Raw genomic sequence first — 10,432 nt, forward strand, 5'->3', positions numbered from 1 at the left:
AGCCAATTACAATGAACACTGCACCTCATTTCTTTTTTTATTATTATCATTATTATCTTTTAGTGTGAGGAAGAAGACACATATTGAGCAAAGAAACAACAGATCTAGATTCTGTACCTGGCTCTGCCACTGACTTCTGTGATCTTGGACAAGTCACTCAAGCCAAAAATGTTCCATATATGCAGAAAGCTAATTGTTGAAACACCTTAGCTACAAAGTGCTTATGAGGGAGGGAATTTGTGATTTCCTTTTACTCTTTGCCCCTTTTTTGTTCACTTCTATTTTCTTGGTCCATGCTGTGTTCTCGGCTTTATCCATGTTTTACATGAGTGATACACTATAAAATGGGGTATGTCCCTTGGCTGCCATTGGTAATCAAATGTAGTTTGATCACCACTGGATAAAAAAATGGTATCTTGTTATACTGAAAGTTAGTTGTTCTTAGTGTTGTTTGTTTTCAAAACTCAACCTACTACACATACACACAGTAAAGTAAAATGATGTGCAGCCCTTTGAAGAATTTTTGAGATAAGATAGTACTGATTATACTGATGAGCTTTTAGTGGATTGATATGAAAGTCTGACTTGTCTGCCTTAAGCAAAACATGGGCATAATGCTATTAAAAATTATATTTTTAATCATGGGTACTTCACTTTTCTAAGATTATTGCTTTTTATTTATTCTCACCAATTATTTCTACATTCTGAATAGCTAACTTTTCCTGAAAGAGCTTGTGCAATGTTTTATGTAGTATAGAAGGAAATAGAATGTGAGCTTGCTATGTCTATACTGGTGAAAATAAAATAAAATTAGAATATTACTTTATGTATGTATCGTGTCGTTCTCTGTCATCTCATATATTCTCATTAACTTTGTCTTCATCCTACTTATTTCTCGTTCACAGACAGCAAGAAGCAGTTCTTGGCATGCTAGATACACAGTACTGACCTACCTCCAGACCATGGTATTTTATAACCTCTTTATTTTCCTAAATAATGAGGATGCAGTGAAAGATATCAGGTGGCTGGTTATAAGTCTTTTGGAGGATGAACAACTAGAGGTAAATTTTAAGTTTTGACAAATAGAAATTTAAACAAAGCAGCATAAAACCCCCTCTAAAAAGCTCTGGTAGCGTAGTGGTTACGAATCGGGCTGCGAACCTTAAGGTCAGCGGTTCGAAACTACCAGCCGCTCCGCGGGAGAAAGATGAGGCTTTCTACTCCCGTAAAGATTTACACCCTCGGAAACCCTGTACAGGGTCGCTATAGGTCGGCCCCGACTCGATGGCACTTAACAACAACAACAAAAAGTAAATTATTACCCCCCTCTAAGACTGAAACTCAAAGGGAACACATGAGCAGGCATGTAAGCTTGCCGAAAACCACATTGGTCTACTGGTGAGTAGAAGAGGGAGAAAGGCAGCAATGAAGGAAATGGGCTGAGTTCAACCACAGTCCATTGACTCCCGTTCACCTGAAGATGAGAGAGAGAAGACGAAGGGTTGGTTGGTCTAAAGTGTGGTGAGACCTGGGGACACTTGAGCCCATGGACAGGGACATAGCCACAGAGGGCTAGAGCTGAGAGCGAAGCATCCAGCTGATAGGAAGTGTGAGGAGGTGCACAAGAATACCCAAACTTGCAGAAAGTGCCCATTTGACCTAGCCTCGATGGCATGGTAATCAGAACTCGACTAGAGGAAGATTTAAAAAAAAGAACAAAACAATTTTTGATAAAGTAAACAAGGGTAAATTGCTACAATTTTATGAACTTGACCGATACTCATTGAGGTAGTAACTCTAAATACCAACAGAGAGGGAAGAAATCTTCACATCAAGTATCAGTGTTATCCCTTCTGTACACAGGGATGGGCAACTTAGACATTGGCTACCTAAAATGAGGGAGTGGTAGATAAAGGCACAAAGTGTCTGGTTTATACAGTTTCAAGGCGAAGTTTAGTTTAATAGTGTATGAGGGAAGAAAGAGTCCTCACTGAATAGTTTTCATCTTGTCTAGATTGGCCCGATTAAAAGAGATGGGAATAAATTTCTTAGATTCAGTAGTGAGTAATTGTTATCATGACTAATTGCAACTGTCACAATTGTAAAGGTAGAAGTTTTGTAACAAAAATGGGGGAATAGTTAATCTTACAGTCCAGAAACAGAGGACCCTAGGACTATCAAGAGAGAAGAGCACAAGCGGAATGCAAGACCTTCTCCAGAGAAGCAGCAATAACAGAGATGGAGGCAGGGATGGGGACATGGAGAGAGGGAGCAGTTGAGGACTCTAAATTCATGGGCAGACTGCTATCTACTTATTAAAATAAAACACTAGTATACATACAAAAAAAAAAAAGTCAATTATGAAATGTAATTACAGTTTTAACATAGCCCCGTGAGAGTAGTTTTGATACCCCAATTATGATTCCCTATAGTATAAATGAAAAAAAGGTGGACAGGTTCTTGTTCTGGCTTCTGTTTGCAATTGGGCAAGTACCTTTTGTAAACTAAGTTTTTCATTTGGGAAATCAGACATGATGGCCCCTTGCTCATCTTCCTGACTTTGTAAAGGACTGCTGGGGATATACATGAAGGCATTCTGAACAGAATTAAATTCTACCCATAGATGCTATTATCCAGCAGAGATTTATTTAAGATAGGACTGTTGTATGTCTCCTCTCACCCCCCACACCATTTTTTTGGTAGAGAAATTAAATATAACTCTTATGCTTGTACAAAAATGTATTCTGTTAAGCAGCTTAATGTAAGAAAAGCATGTTGGCCTTAGTAATGAAAATGCAATATTTGTGAAATTTTTACTTAAGGGAACTGAAAATAGATTGTATTCAAAGGAAATTGGGAATGGACATTCCTCCACCTCCCTAATCAGCCTGTTGGATCTGTACTCATATTTGCTTGCGTTCTGGAAAGGTGTGTGGTCTAGTATCCTGGGTATTTACAGACTAGTAACAGTTTCATCAGGCTTCAATTGAAATTTTAACTTATCTAAATTTTTTAAAAACATTCTTGTATTTCTTTTTTTAATATAAACTAAAAATGAAAATGGAAAGTTAGAAATCTTGAGTTAGTACTCCCTTTACTTCAGTGATTATAGTGCTTGCTTTAAAATTCACTGTTTTCTGTGGCTTTTATAATTTTTGTTAGGTTTTTACATTTTTTTGTATGTAAGCTTAAAACTTAGTATATTTATTTAACAGTTCAGCAGTATACTTTAATAATAAATGCAGTGTCTTAAAACACTGTTATAAATGTGTGGTGCTATATAAGCCCCAAACCAAATCCAATGTGATTGAAGCATTCTGACTCATAGACCCATTAGACAGAATAGAATTGCCCAGTAGGGATTCCATGGCTATCAATCTTTGGGGAAGTAGACAGCCACATCCCCTGTAGTGACTGGTAGACTCGAACTTAGGAATTTATGGTTAGCAATCAAGTATGTCTACACCACTCCACTAACTGTAATTAGCTAAATTCTGTTTATGGTAGTTTCTTTTTAAAAAAAAAAAAAAAACTATAGCAGTGTAAGTAAGAAATAATTATAGAAAGCTTTAAATGATTTAAATGAAAAATATTTAAATGAAACTTTGTAGAAGTGGAAGGAAATGGCATTTTTATGAGTAGAAAAGCTTAGTAATTTTTACCCCCCTTAATTTACATCTGAAGTTATTGAAGATGTTTACAGACTGACCCTGAAACAAACTATCCCAGAAGTAGACTCTACTACTGGGAAAATAATAATTTAGCTGGAGGTATTAGAATAATTGATTAGGATTTGGGAAAAAAGAAAAATCTTCTTCAAACTAAAATGTATTTTAGATATACTAAAGATATTTCTAACAGAGAAACTAGGAGAAAGAGGATGTGAATATATGAACTTCAAGCAGAGATAAATTTTTAAGATTTCAGTGTTAATAGATGTCACAAATGAAAACAGGAATAAGTATATGAATACTAGGACCTAAGCAGCTTAAATGAGCAGGCTCGTTTCCCTATGTTCAGACTAAAGAACACAAGCATAAAATCTGTTAAGACCTCGTGGAGTGGGTAGTGGTGTTAGTGTAGTATATGTGTAAATAAAGACAGTACAAGCTGTAAATGGACGAGTCACATGTCTCAGTGATGAACTTAAAACATTAAGGCACATTTCAGTTATTCTTCTTTCTTCTCCCCAAACAAAAGTGGAGCACTAGTGGCGTGGACTAGGTTATGCTCTGGGCTGTTAACCACTTGTTCCCAGCTACTCTATGGAAGAAAGGTGAGGATTTCTGTCCCCACAGAGGTGTACAGGCTCAGAAACGCTGTAAAGGGTTTCTGCGAGTCGGAACCAAGTCAGCGGCACACTGCAACAACAACAGCAACAAACAAAAGTGTGTAATAATGATAGACAATGTTGCTCTGTTGTAAATAGAACTTCGTATTTCGTTTTGTGTCGTACTTAGTACTCCATGGTGGTGATGGGGGGGGGCTGATAACCAGAAAATTAATAGTATGATAGTGTAATGAAAGTAACAAAGAAAATACTATGTTCCTAAGATGTTAACAATGATGAAAAACAAACCTTTTGAAGGAATATAGAGCAGAAAATTTGGGGGTTTTTTTCTTCAAATTTAATATTGTGTATTTTTATCAATTTATGTTTAGAAATTTTTGTGACTTACATGAAATGACTTTTTAACTTTTTTCTCTTTCTAATTTGTACTAATTTGAAATTGACTGCTATAAACTCTTCATTTAGTACTTGTTTAAACTCTGCTTGTAGTTTGACAGCATCCCATTGTCATTAAGAATGCATAAGAAGTCAGCTGGATATAGATTAGATCTGTTAAAAAAAATGACACCTTCTATAATGTTAAATTCATTTACAAGCTCATAAGCTTTGTTTTACAATTCACTAATCAGAATTTGTCTGGTCTAGAAGTCAGCCATGCATTCTGGGAAATGATTCAGAGCAAAAGCGTATTGCGTCACAAGCACATAGAAACAAGGAAACTACTGCGTAAATTTACATCAGCTGGTGGGCATTTTCTTTCTGTATTTGGAATCAAGAAGAAATTTTGAACTAGGTTAAACTGAGCAGACAAGGCCTGAATGACTAGCATAGGTTTCTATTTTGGGGGGAGAGTCACCTCCTGGGAAGGTCAAGCATTAAATTGAAACTAGCTAGGTTTTCGTTTTCTGATGGGGCTTAGCGTAAGTGACCCCATGTTGGACCTGATATACTGAGTGAAGATATTTGTTGTTTCTATTCATAGTGAGCCTGTATAGGGTTTCCAAGGAGTGGCTGGTGAGTTTGAACCACTGACATTACAGTTCAAACTGTCCTTGAGGTTGAGTGCTTGTCTTTATGTCACCACACCAGGACACCAATACTTGGATATAAATCGCAGTGATGTATGTTAGTATCGAAATTGGATTGTCCTATATATATTGTTTACAGAATACAGCAGCAGTGACTTTAATTGAGAGAGTCTAGGAAAATGATGCCAGATGTATTGTTTGTTTTCAGTTATAGCTCTGATAGGGGAGAACTGTCATTCAGCAGTGGGAGAATTAATGGAAAAGTGCAATTTTGCATGAACTAGCTAAACATTTATTTTCTCTAACACTAATGTTGTAGTAGTTTTGATCTGTTTTGAGGCCACAGACATTTTGGAAATCTTACTAAATCTCTATCAAGAAATTGCACAAAATCATACGTACAATTTTGCACCGAAATTTCAGGTAACAGTCACACCTTAGATGTCCCATACTACCCCCTCAGCCTCTACTCTTCCCCTGAGACATAGACTTACTCTAACAGAACTCGTTGTCTCTACAGGTTCGAGAAATGGCTGCTACCACCTTAAGTGGTCTATTACAGTGTAACTTCCTTACCATGGATGGTCCTATGCAGATTCATTTTGAGCAACTTTGCAAAACGAAACTACCCAAGAAACGAAAGCGAGACCGGGGCTCTGTCGGAGATCCCATTCCTTCTGCAGGTAATGTCTGGTAGGAAAAAAACACCCTTGTCCATGTGGTCATTAATGAGACGTACTCAGTTATTTGGAATTCTGGTGTGGTGCTGCTGTGGATTAATGTGCTGGACTGCAAGGTCAGGTTGAACCGCAAGGTCAGCGGTTCACACTTACCTACTGTTCCTCAGAAACACTATGCAGGGTCGCTATGAGTCAGAACCAACTCGCCAGCACTTAACAACAAACAACACAATGAGTTTAATGCGACTCAGTGATACTTTAACAACAACAACATAGTGATTTTGAGGTAATTCAGGACTGACCAAGAAAAAAAGACATGGCCATGAGAGAGCTTTGCACAGCAAGTTATTTTGGGGGCAGATGCATTTTGGGCCTTATGAAGGAGCTGATCCCCCACAGCAGGAGGCCTCCCAAGGGCAAGCTTCATGGGGACCTGAGCTACCAGAAGGGGGAGAGAACAGGAAAAGGCCCAGGAAAGTATTGAGTGTTTACATGATGTCCTTCGGCAGCAAGGTGGGGAGTCTCTGGGTGAGAGAACGCTGAAGGACAGCAGCACCCTAGGTTCCGTCTATTGCTACTTTGTGCCATCGAATTGATTCTGACTCATAGCAATCCATAGGGTTTCTAAAAGTGACTACCGACCTGGCGTCCCACCAGAGTCCTTACAGCTACATCTTATTTGTAAAGTCCTGGTGTGGGACAGTAGCATAACCACTAGCCACTCCTCAGAAACCTTACACGGGGCCGCTATGGGTGGGAACGTACTCAGCAGCACTAAACAACATTTGGGTGCAGTTTCAAAGGCTATATAAATCAGGAAGGCTCTAAGTAGCTGTAAAAATCTGCTTCTGTTGGACTGTTGTAGAAACAGGTGAATGTGTACAAACTTGAATTTGGCACCCACAGGCTTTCTTGGGCTAATGGGCCTCAACTAGCTATAAAGAGCCAATACCCAAAGACAATTTTTGACTCGCTTAGTCAACAAGCTCTGAAGTGCCTGGTGGTGGTGATGGTGGTGTGCATTCTAATTGGTTCCAACTCAGCAACCCTGTCCAGGGTTTTTGAGACTGTAAATCTCTTTGGGAGCTGACAGCCTCAACTTTCTCCTGTGAAGCAGCTAAAGAGTTTGAACTGCCGACCCTGCAGTTAGCAGGCTAACACTTAGCCCGTTGCACAACCAGGTCTCCTTTTAGTCACATACTTAATAGATTCAAATAAAATAATAGTGTACACTCTCGTTTCTTTACTCCAGAACTGTATTTTTCCATAATTAAACACCACAGTGTTTTTCAGTGTTAACCATACATCATTGTTTTACTGTTTTGACTACTCCAAATTGCATTCTCTTTGACTCCCTATCCTCTGTGTTTCATTTGTATGCATAGAATGTACTTACAAACACCTGCATAAACACACTGTATTAAGAAAGTGAGGCTTTGAAATCACTTTGCTCTGTATCTATACCGGTAAAGTATGGAATCCACACATAATTGTTTTGAGAAATACAAACATTCCTATGACATGTTTACCTAAAAAATTGATGCATACTCTTTGAAATTAACACATCCCGAAAAATGTGGTCTAATTTTGATTGGAGCTTGTTTTAGGTTCTAAGGATGGAAAATGATAGGTTTTAGCACATACGTGACCTGTTTCTGGTCTGGGTACAGTTAGACTGTGATTGAAGTACAGATGTAGAATGACCTGCACTCAAACTTCAGGGAGAAGCCTTACCTAGGTCCCAAACCACCCTTCACCCTCTGTTATTCCCCCTGGACTTAGACTTACTTAGACAGACTCTTAGTGCTTGCTTAGGTTGTTTTGAGTTCTGCCTCAATGTCATGTTTTTTTTTTTTCTGGGTACATGTAGATTTTGTTATTATTTAGTGGCATTGATTACATTCTTTGAATTATGTAATCATTCTCACCCTGCTTTTCTGAGTAGGTCCTCCCCCACTAATATAAATTCACAACCCCATGCAGATTTATTTTAATGAAGAAATTCACACATTGAAAATAACTGGCATAACTGAAAACTGATGTTAAATCACTGTAACAAGTGCAACAGAGACTTTTGTAAATATGTTTACACCTTTTTGTTGTTTTCTTTCTAGAGTTGGTCAAACGCCATGCTGGGGTGCTAGGACTTGGTGCCTGTGTCCTTTCTAGTCCTTACAATGTTCCCACCTGGATGCCCCAGCTCCTTATGAATCTCAGTGCACATCTGAATGATCCTCAGCCTATTGAGGTAAAATTCTAGTTCATTTCTTTACGCATGTTGTTGTTACATGTCATCAAGTGGGTTCATAACGACCCTGATAAGGTTTCCAAGGAGTGACTGGTGAGTTTGAACTGCCAACCTTGTGGCTCAAACCAGTGCTTATCCTTCAGCACCACACCAAAACTCCTTCTTAATGTATAAATTGTCAGTGATGTTTATTAAAAGACCATTTATATTAATAATTTCCTATACATTCTGAACCATCTCTGGTAAAGCACTGCCTCTACCAGAGCTAAGTCTACTCACCAACAAGTATTCAAATTGTGTAGAGACTTTCTCCCATATATATCTGGGGTCTTTTGGTAGTGAGGAAAATACTATAGTTGTCTCTCCCAGTCTAATTAAGTAAAGCATTTACAGTACTATCTGGATGGTTAAATTTTATGCTTCTATTTCTGTAGTTTTTTTTATATATGGCAATTAGCTTGCCCTGCTGGTGGCACAATGTTTAAGCGTTTGACTCCTAACCAGAGATCAGTGATTTGAACCCATCAGTTGCTCCGTAGGAGAGAGATGTGGCAGTGTGCTTACCTAAAGATTACAACCTTGTAAACCCAGTAGAGCAGTTCTACATTGTCCTCTGTGGGGTCACTAGGAGCTGGAATTGACTTGATAACAATGTGCAGGGTTTGAGGATCTCATTAGAAGCTAATATTAAAGAGGACATTTTCGTGTTATTATTTAGTAGTGAACACCTAAACGCTTCAGAAGACCAATGGCTCTGTCTCTCGTAGTTTGGTAAACAGATATAAATGTATCTTGAAACTAGTTTAGTAATGTGGAGCTAAGTTCCTAAAAGGAGTCCTAGTGTGGATAATCACTAGACTACTAAACTGCTAGGTTAGTAGATCAAACCTGCCAGCTGCTCTTCGGAAACCATATACAGAGTTGCTATGAGTAGGAACCGACTCAACGGCACGTCACAACAGGAAGTTCCTAAAATGTAGCTAGTAATTCAGAAAAGTGAGTTTGGTGGCTTTGGGAAGTAAGGTTGGCTTGTTGATTTTGTAAGATTCGAGAGTGTATGGTGTCTGAATCCTAGAGGGATTATTAGTTAGCTAAAAGTAGCCTAAATACAAACCTGACTGTGATTGTTCAGAGACGTTAAAATGTATGTGGGTTTTATACTCTACAGATGACTGTAAAAAAGACCTTATCCAATTTCCGAAGGACTCACCATGACAACTGGCAAGAACACAAGCAGCAATTCACTGATGACCAGCTGCTTGTTCTTACTGATCTCCTTGTGTCACCATGCTATTATGCATAAAAAGGGTAAGAAGTCTCACATACTCAGGCAAATGTCATTCATTGTTTTGGTAAATTTTTTTAAATTTTAATCTTTTTCCGAACATTCTTAAATAAAGAATTACCTTTATTGTACTTGCCTTTGTAGGACGTGGCTTTTGCTATGGCTAATGGAATGAAGTTCCCCAACGTTTTTTTCTTGCTTCACTGCTTTAGATGTGAATCGATATGATACTGCTTTGGGACCTTTATAAATGACTGGGCTTAGAAGCCTGGAAATATTTTAGTAAAAGAAAACAAGAAATCTTGTCTCATGAGTAACTGCTGGGCATTTGGGGTTACCTTGAGGACTCTAGGTTCTATACAGATATAAGAAGACGTCATCTGGATTCTTAGCTACTTTATTTATTTGTGAGGAAGGACCCAGAAACCGTTTTTTACTGAGATAGGAGGAAGAAAGGAAATGTCATTTACTGAGCTTCAAAGTTGATGTCCTGTTGCCTAACTGAAATCTTTTTCCCTTCCTCATACAGATGAATAGTCCTGACTTTGGGCTCTTTTCATCAAAAATTCCAGATCCTCAGGTACCATCTGTGGCGACTCTCTGCAGGTTTTAAAACTCTGCCTCTGTTGCGCTCTCATCGTTTTGGTGGTTTCTGTATTTGGTCTCGTTAGTCTGTGTTCCACAGGTACTCAGCTGCCATTTGATTTCCTAATTCATCCAGAAGTGTTTCCAGAATATTGATCACTTTTTCTTTGAGGCGTTGGACAGACACAGCTAGACTCTTAGACTAGAAATAATTACCATATATGATCATGGCATCCAAGACCAGAGAATGTCTTAGGAACTCATTAGGAACAGTTTACTAGTGATGGAGAATACCCATCTATAAACAGGTCCTGC

The 10,432-nt window shown here is 38.4% G+C and overlaps 1 protein-coding gene across 1 annotated transcript in view; it reads left to right on the plus strand.

Annotated features, from left to right (window-relative positions):
- PSME4 (proteasome (prosome, macropain) activator subunit 4) overlaps positions 1 to 9,550 on the plus strand; it is a 122,577-nt gene extending 113,027 nt beyond the window's left edge. Inside the window, exons 43-46 of the mRNA XM_006873538.1 lie at positions 906 to 1,061; positions 5,840 to 6,002; positions 8,114 to 8,247; positions 9,416 to 9,550. Of these exons, the coding sequence (XP_006873600.1) occupies positions 906 to 1,061; positions 5,840 to 6,002; positions 8,114 to 8,247; positions 9,416 to 9,550 (588 nt within the window). The remainder of the gene's footprint in view (positions 1 to 905; positions 1,062 to 5,839; positions 6,003 to 8,113; positions 8,248 to 9,415) is intronic.
- The last annotated feature ends 882 nt before the right edge of the window (positions 9,551 to 10,432 follow it).

Source organism: Chrysochloris asiatica, unplaced genomic scaffold (genome assembly GCF_000296735.1).
Source record: "Chrysochloris asiatica unplaced genomic scaffold, ChrAsi1.0 scaffold00245, whole genome shotgun sequence".
Lineage (NCBI taxonomy): Eukaryota > Metazoa > Chordata > Mammalia > Afrosoricida > Chrysochloridae > Chrysochloris > Chrysochloris asiatica.